At 47.5% G+C, this 17,500-nt stretch overlaps 1 protein-coding gene across 6 annotated transcripts in view; it reads left to right on the top strand.

Annotated features, from left to right (window-relative positions):
• Imp (IGF-II mRNA-binding protein) overlaps positions 1–17,500 on the top strand; it is a 282,316-nt gene that overhangs the window by 250,390 nt on the left and 14,426 nt on the right. For 5 of the 6 annotated variants that reach the window (XM_070131430.1, XM_070131427.1, XM_070131429.1 and 2 more), the window contains 2 exons: positions 11,243–11,372; positions 17,335–17,500. The exon at positions 17,335–17,500 is cut by the window's right edge and continues 125 nt beyond it. In XM_070131430.1, coding sequence (XP_069987531.1) covers positions 11,243–11,372; positions 17,335–17,500 — 296 coding nt within the window. Of the gene's footprint in view, positions 1–11,242; positions 11,373–15,793; positions 16,012–17,334 lie in introns of those variants that run through there. The other variant, XM_070131431.1, reaches the window with a different exon arrangement.

The following is a 17,500-nucleotide window of genomic DNA, read 5'->3' on the forward strand; positions in this document are numbered from 1 at the left end:
AAAAAGAAAGAGACAAACAGCGAGAAAGAAAGAAAGAAAGAAAGAGACAAACAGCGATAAAGAAAGAAAGAGACAAACAGCGATAAAGAAAAAGAAAGAGACAAACAGCGATAAAGAAAGAAAGAAAGAGACAAACAGCGATAAAGAAAAAGAAGAGACAAACAGCGATAAAGAAAAAGAAGAGACAAACAGCGATAAAGAAAAAAGAGACAAGCGGCGATAAAGAAAGAAAGAAAGAAAGAGACAAACGGCGATAAAGAAAGAAAGAAAGAAAGAAACAGCGATAAAGAAAGAAAGAAAGAAAGAGACAAGCGGCGATAAAGAAAGAAAGAAAGAAAGAGACAAGCGGCGATAAAGAAGGAAAGAAAGACAAGCGGCGATAAAGAAGAAAGAAAGTGACAAACAGCGATAAAGAAGGAAAGAAAGAAAGTGACAAACAGCGATAAAAGAAAAGAAAGAAAGTGACAAGCGGCGATAAAGAAAAACAAAGATACAAACAGCGATAAAGAAAAAGAAAGACAAACAGCGATAAAGAAAAAGAAAGACAAACAGCGATAAAGAAAAAGAAAGAGACAAACAGCGATAAAGAAAAAGAAAGAGACAAACAGCGATAAAGAAAAAGAAAGAGACAAACAGCGATAAAGAAAAAGAAAGAGACAAACAGCGATAAAGAAAAAGAAAGAGACAAACAGCGATAAAGAAAAAGAAAGAGACAAACAGCGATAAAGAAAGAAAGAAAGAAAGAGACAAACAGCGATAAAGAAAGAAAGAGACAAACAGCGATAAAGAAAGAAAGAAAGAGACAAACAGCGATAAAGAAAGAAAGAAAGAGACAAACAGCGATAAAGAAAAAGAAAGAGACAAACAGCGATAAAGAAAAAGAAAGAGACAAACAGCGATAAAGAAAAAGAAAGAGACAAGCGGCGATAAAGAAAAAGAAAAGAGACAAACAGCGATAAAGAAAAAGAAGAGACAAACAGCGATAAAGAAAAAGAAAGACACAAACAGCGATAAAGAAAAAGAAAGAGACAAACAGCGATAAAGAAAAAGAAAGAGACAAACAGCGATAAAGAAAAAGAAAGACACAAACAGCGATAAAGAAAAAGAAAGAGACAAACAGCGATAAAGAAAAAGAAAGAGACAAACAGCGATAAAGAAAAAGAAAGAAAGAGACAAACAGCGATAAAGAAAAAGAAAAGAGACAAACAGCGATAAAGAAAAAGAAAGACAAACAGCGATAAAGAAAAGAAAGAGACAAACAGCGATAAAGAAAAAGAAAGAAAAGAGACAAACAGCGATAAAGAAAAAGAAAGAAAGAGACAAACAGCGATAAAGAAAAAGAAAGAGACAAACAGCGATAAACAAAAAGAAAGAGAAAAACAGCGATAAAGAAAGAAAGAGAAAAACAGCGATAAAGAAAGAAAGAAAGAAAGAGACAAACAGCGATAAAGAAAGAAAGAAAGAAAGAGACAAACAGCGATAAAGAAAGAAAGAAAGAAAGAGACAAACAGCGATAAAGAAAGAAAGAAAGAGTCAAACAGCGATAAAGAAAGAAAGAAAGAGACAAACAGCGATAAAGAAAAAGAAAGACAAACAGCGATAAAGAAAGAAAGAAAGAGACAAACAGCGATAAAGAAAAAGAAAGAAAGAAAGAGACAAACAGCGATAAAGAAAGAAAGAAAGAAAGAGACAAACAGCGATAAAAGAAGAAAGAAAGAAGAGACAAACAGCGATAAAAGAAAATAAACGACAAAGTAGACAAACACAGGCCAGACATACCACGAACGTACGAACGAACGAGACACAACACAAAACCTTGAAGAAGAGCGAAAGAGAGCCGTGAGGACGAAGAGAGAGAGAGAGAGAGAGAGAGAGAGAGAGAGAGAGAGAGAGAGAGAGAGAGCGATTGGCGGCCGAACACGTCGCGGCCTCTCCAGCCTGTGCAGATCTGGGTCGTCGAGAGAGCTTTAAGAGAGTCCTGTGTGATGCCTCGGACTCTTGGAACTCTTGGCCGGACGGGGGGGGTGGCGAGGGGGAGGGAGGGAGGTGGCGAGGGGGGAGGGGGAGGAAGGGGGGAGGTGGCGGGGCGATGGTTTCGTTTGCTGTGTGTGTGTGGGGGGTGGGGTGGATGTGGATGGATGGATGGGTGGGATGTGTGTGTGTGGATAGATGGATGGATGGATGGATGGGAGGTGTATGTGTGTGTGGATGGGTGGGAGGTGTATGTGGATGTACGGGATGTATGTATTTATTTGTAGGATTTTTTTTTTTTTTTTTTTGTGTGTATGTGTGTGTGTGTGTGTGTGTGTGTGTGTGTGTGTGTGTGTGTGTGTTGTGTGTTCATGTTTTGTTTTTTTGTGTAACGAAGGTATATGCATATGTATGTAATGAGGGTATGTATGTATATATGTGATAAAAGTAATGTTTTGTTAAACGTATGTGTACATGTAACGAAAGCATGTGTACTTAACTAATTGAAGTATGTATGCAAAACAATGTATATCGTGCGTGTATTGTTATAACGTAAACGGACAATGTTGTATTACCATTGGATAAATCTTGATTTTCTATTAATGTCTTGTATACAAGATGTAAATACAGGATCTGTCAGAATATCTCACCCCCAATCTTTTCTATCTCCCATCTCACCCTGTCCATCCCCCTCCCCTCCCCCTCCCCCCTCCCCCCTCCCCCCTACCCCTCCCCTATCCCATTCCTCTGTCTCTCTTACCCCCTTTTGCTCTCCTCATCCCCTCTCCCTCTCCCTCTTACCCCTTTCTCTCCTCTCCCCCCTCATCCCCTCTCCCTCTTACCTCTTCTTCTCTCCTCTCCCCCCTCATCCCCTCTCCCTCTTACCCTTTCTTCTCCTCTCCCCCTCTCCCTCCTCCCTCTATCCCTTTCTCTCCTCTCCCCCTCCCTCTCTCTCCCTCTTTACCCCTCCTCTCCTCTCCCCTCCCCCTCTCCCTCTCTCCCCCCTCCTCTTCCTCAGTCTCTCCTCTTTGCTCTTTCATCATATATTTACGTGGGAAGCGGAGGCATTGGGAAGTTCGGTGGAGAGGGCGTGATTTTTGTGTTTACCTCTCTTTCCCTCCTTTTTGTCTGCTCTTTTTTTTCCTCCTTGTCTCTCTCCTTTTTTCTTGCTTTCTCATTCTCTCTGTATCTCTGTATCTTTCTCTCTCCATCTCTATTTATCCATCCATCCCTCCCTCCCCTCTTCCCCTCCCCCTCCATTCCTCCTCTTCTTTCCCCTCCTCCTCCTCCTCCTCTTCTTTCCCCTCCTCCTCCTTCTCCTCCTCCTCATTTCACGGCGGAAAAGAGATGGATTTGACTTTCTGTGGCCATTGCATTTTACCGGTCGTGTCATTGCAATTTCTTTTGCGGTCAATTCAGTTGCTTTTGCGGTCAGCGGATGGCGGGCAGGAGGAGGTGGGGGTGGAAGGCGGGAGGGGAGGGGTATGGGAGGGAGGGAAGAGTAGAAAGAGAGAGAGAGAGGGAGAGGAGTGGGAGGGAGAGAGGGAGGGAAGAGGAGAAAGAGAGAGAGAGAGAGGGAATGTGGTGGGAGGGATATAAAGGAGGAAGGGGTGGAAGGAGAAAGGGAGTGGAGGAGAGAGAGATGGTGGGAAATTTGGAAGGGGAGAAAAGAGAAGAAAAGGAAGAGGAAAAAAGAGGATAGAGAGGATGGGAAGCGAGGGAGAAAAGGGACTACGGAAACACACAGAGAGAGAGAGAGAGAGAGAGAGAGAGAGAGAGAGAGAGAGAGAGAGAGAGAGAGAATGAAATATAGATGCTCTATCAGCCGTGAAAAAGGAAATCGCCCGACGCCCGATTAAGAATAGATAAATAAAAGACTGAAGTTTCGACGCGAACTTACGCCTTTGATGCATTTCGTTTCGGATTCAAAATGTTTCGGCGATTGGGCGATTGGTTTTGTTTCGTAGGAACAGTTCGGATCATCTGCGGTGTTGGTCATCTCTCTTGGCATAAATACACATACACATACGAATATAAACGCATTCGTATACTTACATATATGCATATTATGCGTGCATGCACACACACACACACACACACACACACACACACACACACACACACACACACACACACACACACACACACACACACACACACACACATTGTATATTTAGAATGTGTGCGTATGGATCTGATTATCATCATGACTGTCATCCACGGACGGGACGGCGGGTTCGCGCGCGCGAGGAAACGCCTCCTCCAGCCGGCCGCCGCAGAAGCCCCGGATGCAGCAGTGCCCGACGAGCGACCCGCCGACCGAGTGCCGCCGTGGCTCTCTCTCGGCCCTCTCTCGCCCCCCGCGCATCGGCCGTGCCAGCGGCGGGGCGAGGCGAGGCGGGGCGGGGCGGCGCGGGGCGAGGCGAGGCGGAGCGGGGCGGCGCGAAGCAGGTCGAGGCGAGGCGAGAGGTCAATGCCCCCGCGAGGAGAACAAAACGCGCCACGAGGGGGAAAGGCTCGGGTCGATCTCGAGAAGGAAGGAGGAGGAGGAGGAGGAGCACGGGTCGCTTAGGATTCTCTTTCAGCCGCCGCCCACGCCCTCCGTCGGGCGCGCTCCGTGGCGGTGAACGGGGCACGTGGGCGGCTGCGAGGACGACGACGACGATGACAAAATGACGACGACGACAGCCACCTACAGCAGCGAATAACGAGGACGACAATAACAACATCGAGGACGAAGTCGAGGACGGGGTCGAGGTCGAGGTCGAGGTCGAGGACGAGGACGAAGTTCCAGATCCTCCTTCAAGCCGCCAAGTCGTGGATAGACAGCGATTACGGAACGACTTTTGGATAGTCTTCCTTCGGGCTTCCTTCGGGGACAGAGTGACGGCGGCGGGGATGCGATGAGGGATTTTGGGGACTATAATATATTCATTTATTTCTCTATTTTTATTTTTATTCTGATTTCTCTATATTTTCATATTTTTTTTTATTTTTTTTTTTTCATATTTCTTTTTATTTTTATTTTTTCATATTTCTTTTTATTTTTATTCTGATTTCTCCATTTTTATTTTTATTCTTATTTCACTATTTCCATTCTTATTTTTAATTTACTATTTTTTATTGTATTTTTTTTTCATCTTATTTATTTCGGCTGTAATTTTCAAAACCAGAATACTACAAATTGTCCTGGAATTTTTGTCTGTTTGTTCTTGATTTTTTGTCTTTGTTCTTGATTTTTTTTGTTCGTTCTTAATTCTTTCTTTGTTTGTTCTTGAATTTTTGTCTTTGTTTGTTTGTTCTTCACGCAACTTTCCGTTCGTTTCTGGTCCTCTTCTGCGCAGGTTTTTCTCGAGTCTTCTTGACCGTTTTATAGATTTCTTCGATTCCTTTCTGTAGATTTTTAGGAATGGGGAATACAGGGATATTCCTTCCTATCCCTCCGTTCGTCTTTCCGTTTGTTCTTGTTCTCTCGATTATCCACTTCGTTCCTAAAACGCCACACACCCATACCCACCCACCCACCCGCCCACCCCAACCGCAACCCACCTACCCACCCCAACCCCACCTACCCACCCCAACCCACCCCCAACCCACCCAACCCACCCCAACCCCAACCCACCTACCCACCCCACCCCCAACCCCACCTACCCACCTACCCACTCCACCCCCAACCCACCTACCCACTCCACCCCAACCCACCTACCCACTCCACCCCCCACCCCAACCCCAACCCACCGCCAACCCACCTACCCACCCCAACCCACCCCAACCCACCTACCCGTCCAATCCCAACCCCACCTACCCTTATTGCCTACCGGAACCATGGCGAGTTCCTTACCCTGTCCCGCTGCCCCCGCTACCCACTACCCCGCTATCCGCAATTCGATACATTCGCCATCCGGGAGAGGGGGAGTAAGGGAGGAGGGGGACAGGGGGGAGGGGGAGGAGAGGGAGTAAGGGGGAGGGAGGAGGAGGGTAAGGGAGTAAGGAGGGAGGGGGACAGGGGAAGGGGAGGAGGGAGAGAGAGTAAGGGGGAGGAGAGGGAGGAGGGGGACAGGTGGGAGGGGGGGTAAGGGAGTAAGGGAGGAGGGGGGGTTATGGGCAGGAAGGAAGCGCTGCCTTTTCAGATTGACAGGTGTTGTTAGCCAAGGTTGTAATTTCCCCAGTGGCGTACGAAGATGAAAAAGCAATCTATCGCCTTTGTCTTGGGGGGGTTTAAGGCAATGGTATCAGCGGAAGGTAAAGATGTATGTAATTGAACTCACTCACTCACTCTCTCTCTCTTTTTCTTTCGCTTTCGCTTTCTTTCTTTTTTTTTTGCTTTTTCTATTTTTCTTTTTCTTTCTCTTTTTCTTTTTCTTTCTCTTTTCTTTTCTTTTCTTTTTATTTTTCTCTCTCTTTCTTTCTTCTTTTTCTTTTTCTCTTTTTTTCTATCTCTTCTCTTTCTCTCCCTCCCTCCCTCCTTCCCTCCCTCCCTCCCTCCCTCCCTCTCTCCTTCCTTCCTCTTTCTCTCCTTTCCTTTCGTTCCTCCCTTTATGTCATTTCTCCCTTTCTCCCCCTCTTTTCCTCCCCCACTCTCCTCTCCTCTCTATCCTATAATCCTATAATCCCTCTATCCTTTCGTCTCTTTACTCTCCCCTCTATTCTTTCGTCTCTTTACTCTCCCCTCTATTCTTTCGTCTCTTTCCTCTCCCCTCTTTATCCTTTCGTCTCTTTCCTCTCCCCTCTTTATCCTTTCGTCTCTTTCCTCTCCCCTCTTTATCCTTTCGTCTCTTTCCTCTCCCCTCTTTATCCTTTCGTCTCTTTCCTCTCCCCTCTTTATCCTTTCGTCTCTTTCCTCTCCCCTCTTTATCCTTTCGTCTCTTTCCTCTCCCCTCTTTATCCTTTCGTCTCTTTCCTCACCCCTCTTTATCCTTTCGTCTCTTTCCTCTCACCTCTATCCTTTAATCTCTCTTTCCTCTCTTCTCCTTCCTCTCTTTTTTCATCTCCTCTCCCTGTCCAGTCGCATCTCCCGGCGGAACAGCTGTTGCCAGAAATAATATATGCCTGTCAGTGCATAGTGATGAATAGACTGAGTACTGTTACCAAGTTCCACGCCCTCTCTCGCCCCCCCCCTCCCCTTCGGCCCCCTCCTTCTCTACCTCTTTTCTATCCCCTTCCCTCCCTCCCTCTCTACCTCTTTCCCTCTATCCCCTTCTCTCCCTCCCTCTACCCCTTCTCTCCCCTCCCTCTACCCCTTCTCTCCCTTCTCCATCTACCCCTTCTAGCCCTCCGCCTCCCTCCTCTAGCCCTCACCCTCCCTCCCCTCCTTTAGCCCTCCACATCCCTCCTTTAGGACTCCACCACCTCCTCTAGCCCTCCACCTCCCTCCTCTAGCCCCCTCCCCTCTAGTTACCACACCCCTTTTCTCTAGCCCTCCACCCCCCCTCTAGCCCTTCACCTCTAGCCCTCCACCTCCCCCCCCCTCTAGCCCTCCACCTCCCCCCTCTAGCCCTCCACCTCCCCCCTCTAGCCCTCCACCTCCCCCCTCTAGCCCTCCACCTCCCCCCTCTAGCCCTCCACCTCCCCCCTCTAGCCCTCCACCTCCCCCCTCTAGCCCTTCCACCTCCCCCTCTAGCCTTCCACCTCCCCCTCTAGCCCCTCCACCTCCCCCCTCTAGCCTTCCACCTCACCCCCTCTAGCCCTCCACCTCACCCCTCTAGCCCTCCACCTCACCCCCTCCTAGCCCTCCACCTCACCCCCTCTAGCCCTCCACCTCCCCCCCTCTAGCCACTCCACCTCCCCCTCTAGCCCTCCACCTCCCCCCCCTCTAGCCCTCCACCCTCCCCTCTAGCCCTCCACCTCCCCCCTCTAGCCCTCCACCTCCCCCTCTAGCCCTCCACCTCCCCCCTCTAGCCCTCCACCTCCCCCCCTCTATCCCTCCACCTCCCCCCCTCTATCCCTCCACCTCCCCCCTCCCTCTACTCCTCCACCTCCCTCCCTCTAGCCTTCCACCTCCCCCCTCTAGCCCTCCACCTCCCCCCTCTAGCCCTCCACCTCCCCCCCCTCTAGCCCTCCACCTCCCCCTCCCTCTAGCCCTCCACCTCCCCCTCCCCCTCTAGCCCTCCACCTCCCCCCCCCTCTAGCCCTCCACCTCCCTCCCTCTAGCCTTCCACCTCCCTCTAGCCCTCCACCTCCCCCTCCCTCTATCCCTCCACCTCCCCCCTCTAGCCCTCCACCTCCCCCCCTCTAGCCCTCCACCTCCCCCCCTCTAGCCCTCCACCTCCCCTCTCTAGCCCCCCACCCCCCCCCCGTCACTCCCACCCCCAAAATGCCTCGTTTTGTGTGTGCTCTTTTCGTAATGCTGATTAATTCCGGGAAATGGTTAGTGCGTGATCTTTGGGCGGTGTTTGGAACGAAGTAGGTAGAGGAGGAGGTGGAGGTAGGGGAAAGGGAGGAAGAGGAGGAGGAAGAGGTAGAGGTAGAGGTAAGGGAGGAAAAGGAGGTAGAGGAGGAGGAAAGGGAGGTAGAGGAGGAGGAAAGGGAGGTAGAGGAGGAGGAAAGGGAAGTAGAGGAGGAGGAGGAGGAAGAGGTAGAGGTAAGGGAGGAAAAGGAGGTAGAGGAGGAAGCAGAGAAGGAAGATGAAAAAAATTATGTAGGGATAGTCATTTTATGGAATATATTTGATACAAGAGTTTGGTTGCGGCCGAGGCGACGATCTGCACCTGAGAAGACCGAAGAAATGACAGATCGGAAGAAGACAGACTGACAGACACACTGACAAACAGTAAGACAGACATGCATTGGGGTTCGGATTTTGCGTATAGAGTTTTGACGCAAGCAGTTCCTTCATCCTTTTGACAGTATCCTTCAAGATAACAAGTGCCCTCGATGCCAAATCCTCGTTGGTTTGGCTCCCTTGCCCGCGGTGGTGGTGGTGGCGGCGGCCGATCGCAACGCTTGTTTTCATAAACAGAATTGGTTGTTAGGGGGGAGAGGAGAGGAGGGGGGTGATTGGCAACACCTTAGGGGGGGAGGAGAGAAGGGGGGGGGGGTGATTGGCAACACCTTAGATATTGATTCGGACACTTTGCAATCCGTTTAACGCCCTTTCTTGCACCTCTTAAACTGCACACAATCCCGCAAGTGTTGGTTTGGGTCTGAAGCGTTGCTGGGTGACGGGTCGGTCGTGCTCTCTCTCTCTCTCTCTCTCTCTCTCTCTCTCTCTCTCTCTCTCTCTCTCTCTCTCTCTCTCTCTCTCTCTCTCCTCTCCTTTCCTCTCCTCTCTCCTCTTCTTTCCTCTCCTCTCTCCTCTTCTTTCCTCTCCTCGCTCTCTCCGGGGCAACTAAGTTGTTTTTCTTTGTCTCTATTTTTCTTGATTTCTTATACTTTTTTTTACCTTTTTCGGCTTTCATTTTCTGTCATTCAGATTCATGCATTGCCTTGTATTCCATTCTCTCTTGTTCTTGGTAATCTGTTTTTAGTTTCGTCTCTTGTATTGCCTGTTCCTTAATCTTTTTTCCCCCTTCCTTTCATTATCTTTCCTTCTTTCTTTCCTCCCTTTCTTTCCTTCTCCCCCGTTGACCAATGTCTCTCCTCCCTGCAGCACCTCCATTCTCTTCCTCTTCCTCCACGTCTTCCCTCCTTCCCTCCCTCTCTCTCTCTCTCTCTCTCTCTCTCTCTCTCTCTCTCTCTCTCTCTCTCTCTCTCTCTCTCTCTCTCTCTCTCTCTCTCTCTCTCTCTCTCCCTCCTCCTTCCCCGTTCTCGTTACTAAGGGTTGTGGTAATAACAAGGTGGCGCGGGGTGATTACAACCGCCCCGAGACACCTCCCCCACACCCCTTCCCCTCCTCTTCCCCTCCTCTTTCCCTCCCCTTCGTTTCCCCGCTTCCCCTCCCCTTAGCCCTTCCCCCTTACCCTTCACCTTCCCCCACGTCCCTCTTTCCAACACTTCAATCCTTCCGCACTTTCCTCCTTCCCCAACTTCCCTCTTTCCCCTCCCCTTCGCCCACTTCATTCCCTCCCCTTCATTTCCCCTTCTCCCCTCCTTCACCTTCCCTTCTCCCTCCTTCTCCCCCTTCTCCCCCCTTCACCTTCCCTTCTCCCCCCTCTTCACCTTCCCTTCTCCCCCTTCACCTTCCCTTCACCTTCCCTTCTCCCCCTCTTCACCTTCCCTTCACCCCTCTTCACCTTCCCTTCTCCCCGCTTCACCTTCCCTTCTCCCCGCTTCACCTTCCCTTCAACCCCTCTTCACCTTCCCTTCTCCCCGCTTCACCTTCCCTTCACCCCTCTTCACCTTCCCTTCACCCCTCTTCACCTTCCCTTCTCCCCCCTTCACCTTCCCTTCTCCCCCCTTCACCCTCCCTTCACCCCCCCTTCACCTTCCCTTCACTCCTCTTACCCCACTTCACCTTCCCTTCTCTCCTTTCTCCCCCCTTCACCTTCCCTTCCCCCCCTTCTCCCCCCTTCACCTTCCCTTCCCCCCCTTCTCCCCCCTTCTCCCCCCTTCTCCCCCCTTCACCTTCCCTTCCCCACATCACCCCAACCCCCTTCAGAAGGCCTTTTTCCTTCACGGCCGCTTCACTCCCCGTTGATGCTTGAGGAAGAAAACGGACTGATAAGTGAGTGAAGAAAGAAAACGGGGTCGAGAAGGGGGTTAGAGGAAGAAAATGGGATCCGTGGGTGACGTGTGGATAGAAGGGGGGACGAGGATAAGGAGGAGGAATTTAAAAAAAAAGGCGGGATTTGTGAGGAAGATGGATAGAAAATAGAAGGATGGAGGATGAAGAATTGCGGACGAAAAGTAGAAGGCGTGAGGATGTGAGGTGGAAAATGAAAGGAAAGAGGATACGAAATACAAAAGTACGGAGAAGGGGAAATGAGAAAACGAGAACAGAAAGGAAGAAGTAGAAAAAAAGAGGATTATCAGAGACCCAAGACATAATGGTATTTTGTAATTCTACGCGTCGCAGTTATCCTTAGTTTTGTGAATGATGATTTTTTTTCCTTTATTTTAGCGCGCACTTTGAAAACTTGAAAAAAACAACGGAAAAAAACTTTCCTGTATTCGCACGATCACCATGGAAATGTATACATAGATCCGTATTTTTAATCGTCTTTACATCACAGGTGTTCACGTGTGGCTATTTCTGCACTGCATATGTTTGCGCATCACACTGTCTGCTGTTACTTTTTCCCCACATGGGATTTTGCTCGTGTTATTGTTGGCGGGGTTGGGGTTGTTTTGTTATGTTGTGTTTATATTTAAACCCATTTTTCTCTTCCTGCAGGTTGGAGACCCGCGTGCGTGTGAGCGGCGTGCCGGTCCACGCTCGTCAGGAGGAGCTGGAGAGAATCCTACGGAGTGTCGGGGAGGTGGAAAAGTGCGAGAAATACGCCTCCCGCGACGGCCATACTCAGGTGAGTCACCCCTCCGCGTCCCAGGTCATAGAAAACGGGAAGCGGGCACGCCTACTCGCTGGTGGTCAAGGGAGTGGGCGCTGGGAGAGGTGGAGGGGGCGCTGGCGGGGGGAGGGGGAGGTGGAGGGGGCGCTGGCGGGGGGGGAGAGGGCACTGGCGGGGGGAGGGGGAGGGGGAGGGGGCGCTGGTGGGGGCGCTGGCGGAGGGAATGGGAGGTGGAGGGGGCGCCGGCGGGGGCGCCGGCGGGGGGAGGGGGAGGTGGAGGGGGCGCTGGCGGAGGGAATGGGAGGTGGAGGGGGCGCTGGCGGGGGAAGGGGGAGGTGAGTGGAGTGTCAGGGGGGGAGGTAGGGGGCACCAGTGGGGGACTAGACGACTTGAGAGTTTGGCGATCGGGCCTCAAATGTCTTGCTGATTGCGGTCAGGCCATTGATAGGTCTTCGTCATGACCGAAACTCGTTCCTTGGCGGGCGGCTCTCTAAACAGCCCCTCGAGACTTGACCTGTCGTGACCTGTGCTAAGTGGAGGGTCTTCTGAATGATGGAGTGCTGAGCCCTAGATCTTTCATGGGTATAATTCACAACAGTATTGTGTTGTTGCGAGTTTGTATTTGAATGTTGGTAATAATCTTTTTTTTTTTCTTTCTTTCTTTCTTTTTTTTTTTTTTGCCCTAGTGTGTATGTAGTTTTCTGTTAGCCCGGTTGACTGGTTCTTCATTAGGAAGCTTTTAAACGTCATTTCTGATAAGCTAATCCCACCCTTCAAGACCCAGGTACTTGGTAATGCGAAAATGGGTTGTTTTTATTTATTTGTTTATTTATTTTATTTATTTATTTATTTATTTTTTTATTTATTTATTTATTATTATTTTTTTTTTTGCCATATCGGTCGGCACTTTGCGAAAGGGGTGGTTCGCAGTTTACAAAATTTTCTCAAAAGTGTACAAAACATCCACTTTTCGGAAACCCGCCCCCCACCCCCTCAAAATACCTACAAGAAAGTGTTGATGTTCAACGATCGACATTTTATTATTGATTTTGAAAAGCGTACACCAGTATCCTTCCCTCCCTCCCCCCCTCCCCTTCACCCTCCTCCCCCTCCCCTTCACCCTCCCCCCTCCCCTTCACCCTCCCCCCTCCCCTTCACCCTCCCCCTCCCCTTCACCCTCCCCCCTCCCCTTCACCCTCCCCCACCGTATGGTTTGTACGCTTGTGAAAAAAAAATGGCAACCACTCCCTTAGAAAAGTGATCGGATATTTCATTTTTTTTCCGTTCTAGAAAGAAAAAAAAATCTTTCGCAGTGTCTCATATTTTCCTTGTTTCCGTTCGGTCTTTGTCGTTTTCGTTTTTTTTCTCCTCTTTAGTCTTCCACTTCATTCCAATTTGAGTTCTCGTTTGACATTATCTCTCCCTTCCTTTCTTCCTTCCGCCCTTCTCCCATTTTCTCTTATTCCCTCATTCCTAAAAAAAATACGAGTACGAGAAAAAAGCGGGAATTAAGTCAGCCCTTAAGAGTGGCGGGTAAAATACTCCTAAGTCTTGAATCATGCTTGTTAAATGCAATCGTCGTTGTTCTGCCACACCCTCCTCCCTCTGGCGGCCAGCAGGTGGCTCCTTCCTGCGCGCGCGCTCTCTCAATCTGTCTGTCTATCTATCTATGTCTATCAATCAATTATCTATCTATCTGTACACATACTTCTATCTATTTCTCTCTCTCTCTCTCCTCTCTCTCTCTCTCTCTCTCTCTCTCTCTCTCTCTCTCTCTCTCTCTCTCTCTCTCTCTCTCTCTCTCTCTCTCTCTCTCCGTATTTATACACATATACATATAGATATAGATATATATATATATATATACACACATTGCTATCTACCTATCTATTTATCTATCTGGCTTGCTCGCTTGCTTTATCTTTCTCTCCCTCCCCTCCCCTCTCTATTCTCTCTCCTTCCCTCCCTCCCCTCCCCTCCCCTCCCCTCTCTATTCTCTCTCTCCTTCCCTCCCTCCCCTCCCCTCCCCTCCCTCTCTATTCTCTCTCTCCTTCCCTCCCTCCCCTCCCTTCCCTTCTCTATTCTCTCTCTCCTTCCCTCCCTCCCCTCCCCTCCCATCTCTATTCTCTCTCTCCTTCCCTCCCTCCCCTCCCCTCCCCTCTCTATTCTCTCTCTCCTTCCCTCCCTCCCCTCCCTTCCCCTCTCTATACTCTCTCTCCTCTCCCCTGTCTCCCCCACCTTTCCTCCCTCCCCCTCTCCCAGATTTACTTACACAATTATAAGTACACGATAGCAGTTAATTCCTCGGCCTCAGTGCATATACACCGTGACTACCCATGTCTGCTACCCATGACTGCTACCCATGACTGCTACCCATGACTTCTACCCACGACTGCTACCCACGATTGCTACCCATATTTGCTACCCATGACTGCCACCCATGACTGCCACCCATGACTACCACCCATGACTACACACACAAATGCGTATGCGTGTCAGACTCACTGCACCCGTGACAGCATGGGCTTCGAATGAGCAAAGCGACCGTCATGTCACGTCTTTGCACGCGGGTTCGTGGGGAACGCACGCGGGAGGAGAGGAGAATGGAGGGGGGGTAGAAGGAAGGGTGGGTAGGGGGTAGATGAGTGGGATGGGTGGGTAGGGGGAAGGGGGTTGATGGATGGGTAGGTGGAAATGGGTAGATGGGAGGGTAGGGGGAAAGGGGTAGATGGGAGGGTAGGGGGAAAGGGGGTAGATGGGTGGGTAGGTGGAAATGGGTAGATGGGAGGGTAGGGGGTAGATGAGTGGGTAGGGGGAGGGATGGGAGGGGGGTGGCAGTGTCATAGCGGACACGTGACAGTGAACGCGTGACAAGGAATGCGAATGTGGCATTTGAACCACCGGTGATGCCTTAAAAGGAGGGAGGAGGATCGGCTCCTACGAAGGAAAGTACAGGCGTATTGTAGGGTTTTGCATGAAGGAGGAAAGTGATGGAGAAAGGGAGGGGGAAGGAGGAGATGTTGATGGAGAAAGGGAGGGGGAAAGGGAAATGTTAATGGAGAAAGGGAGGGGGAAAGGGAGATGTTAATGGAGAAAGGGAGGGGGAAAGGGAGATGTTGATGGATAAAGGGAGGGGGAAGGGGGAGATATTGATGGAGAAAGGGAGGGGGAAAGGGAGATGTTAATGGAGAAAGGGAGGGGGAAAGGGAGATGTTAATGGAGAAAGGGAGGGGGAAAGGGAGATGTTGATGGATAAAGGGAGGGGGAAGGGGGAGATGTTGATGGAGAAAGGGATGGAGGAAATGAGAGAAAGAGGAGACAGAAAAATAGAGAGAGGATAGAGTGGTCACAGGTTTGAATATCTGATGCTTGTTTTATATTGTAATTGTTATATATTACTAAGTGCATTTGTAAACACTATATATGATTATGTTGTGTGTGTATGTGTGTGTGTGCGTGCGCGCGCGCATAGATATACTGTACATACATGCATTCATTCCTGGGTAGATCTACAATTAAGGCAGAGTTGAGGTAGAAATATAGTGATTTGAGAAATAGGTTAACTGATAGGTCGAAAATAAAAGCGGTCGACAGGAAAATTACAGTGTAGCACAGAGGCTAACCTAATTGGCGGTCTGAATCGATGCCATGGCGAAAAAAAATCATTTAGGCATTATGATTAAAAGCTCAATTGACATTTTATTAACACGGTGAGGATAGGATACCGGGGCCTGCAACGGGATATTATTCCCACACTTTAATAATACGAGCAAGAAATTAACAGGTTTTACACGTCTTATGCCCCATGAACTTCATATTGGATTAAAAAGTTAGTGTTCTCTGTCCTGCCAGGCTTCAGGATCGTACAAGCTGAATTTGCTTTTGCTTTCCGCTGTTTTGGTGTTTAAAAGTTGAAGAAAATCTAAGATTTGTATACGTAAAAGAGCTGACAAAGGTTTGGATATTTTAAGGATATATTTGGATATATTTAAAGCATCTATGAGTAAAATAGTTATTTCTGTGTTCGTACATCCGCTTAAAAACAATGATGTGTTGGGGTTATTTAAATTTAATGCGTTTGTGCTGTTATATGGCGTTTGTGGATTTACACAGATAAACAAAAATGTGTATACATATAACCAAGAAGAAACAATGCCAGAAAAATAATGAGCCATTATGCCTTTATTTTAAGCTAAATCCTGAAACGCTTCATCCCAACCGAACACGAGAAATGAAACATCCGCGCGACTTACAAATTAATCCAAAATTTACCAAGATAAAACGACATAAACCCGATAAAAGAGGAAAATATTGGTATAGGCGAGAACGGAAGATGAAATCGAAAAGTCAGAGAAGAAAAACTCTTAACCTGAATAGAAAAAGGGGAAATGAATACCCAAAATAGAGGGGTTCGTGATCTATAAAGTCGACGAGACACGTGCCAGCGACTTCAGAACGCCCAGAAGAGAGCCCGAGGTCAGAGGCTCGTAGTTGACGCTCTTGAGAAAAATTGGATTTTTATATGGCGGGGTACGGCAGAGAAGATTATTATGATTCATACGTTGGTGGTCGTGGGGGAAGGATGGATCCCCGGTATCCTAGACCCCTTTGGGAGGATGACCAGGAACTGGAGCCCAATTATTATCCAGAGGAGGTAGAGGCTGTCTCTCAGGAGAACCTTTTTATTTTCGTCATTCTCTATGGTATCTTCAGTTTTTTTTTCTGTCTTTGTCTTTTGTCTCTTTGGGCACTGTTGCTCTTAGCTAGGAATTAGATCTCAAAAGTTTTTCTGGAGGTTGAAAGATTTACCCAAATTCACGAGTGCCAAAAGAGCCACAGGTCTAACCAGGCATACATATTTTTTCATTCTTTTTAGGCATAGTTTCTAAGATTTTTATTTAGTATATAATTACCTTTTATGATAACCAGTACCATTTTTTACTCTAACAGTTTAACCTATTTTTCTGTTGATATGGAATTGTCTATGATTAGGTGTGTAAAGATGCCTTATAGGTATTAGATAACCATATCCACATTATTTATAAATGTTAGACCATTAGTAGATACATTGGTTGATAGGCCTATACCTAAAATTTAAATTGTGAATGTCTTTTTCAGTAACTAATGAACTAGTTTGTATGCATATCATGAGAATACTTTTTTCTCAATGCTTGTCTTCTTGATTAGTTACTTCATTAATTACAGTGGATAAAGGATATTTTTATCAGTTAAACTTTGACATTTCCATATTGAAAAGTAATTTGATTTAAAGGGCTGTAACTGCCTCAACCATGTATTAGACAACAGGGTATTACTGGCTTTCATATAAATAGATTGTTCATGTTAGAGCTTTTTGAGATTTTCATAATTGGTATGAATATATTTTTAGTTATCAGATGTTTACCCCATTTTCTTATGGGTTAAGGTTAACCTTGTTTTATGCTTCATAGTCTAGATTAGATTTTTTACCAATGATTAACTTGACTTCATTATACATTATTTGAAAATTGATACTAAAGAAAAAATAACGGTTTTGATATTTATTTTTGTAAAATCTGTTTGTAATTATTTTAAGGGTATATTGCTTGATAGAGCCTTGATGTCATTTTATAAACTATTCATGAAGTAAAATAACGGATACCATTATTTGTGCTGGTATTATCATTAAATTCTTGTATAAGGGGATTACATTTATTGATATTTTCAAACATTATGAACTCCTACCTGTGCTAAACGAACTTTCCCAATTATGCAATATTTCATGTGTTGGAAGTAAACTGCTCAATAGATTTTCTTGTATTAATTTTTCTAATGGAAATATCTGTTGCTACATAAATATCTTCCTGGAGCTGGAAATAGTAACAAAGTTAGTTTTTATATATAAAGTATTATTATCAAATTAAAACATGATTTAGACATTTTCACACTTGTACACTGGGTCATGTAGTCTTCATATTTCCTTTATTATTAACTGCAGGTGGTGCATGTAACATACGGGACCATGGATGCGGCACGGGAAGCAGCCCAGCGACTCAATGGATACAACTTAGAAGGCGGAGTTTTGCGTGTAGATCGCTTAATGGACCGCAGGCGTGGACCAAGGGGTGCCATGGGTGGTGGAGCAATGGGTGGCCGCATGGGAG

Source organism: Penaeus vannamei, chromosome 16 (genome assembly GCF_042767895.1).
Source record: "Penaeus vannamei isolate JL-2024 chromosome 16, ASM4276789v1, whole genome shotgun sequence".
NCBI classification, from domain to species: Eukaryota; Metazoa; Arthropoda; class Malacostraca; order Decapoda; family Penaeidae; genus Penaeus; species Penaeus vannamei.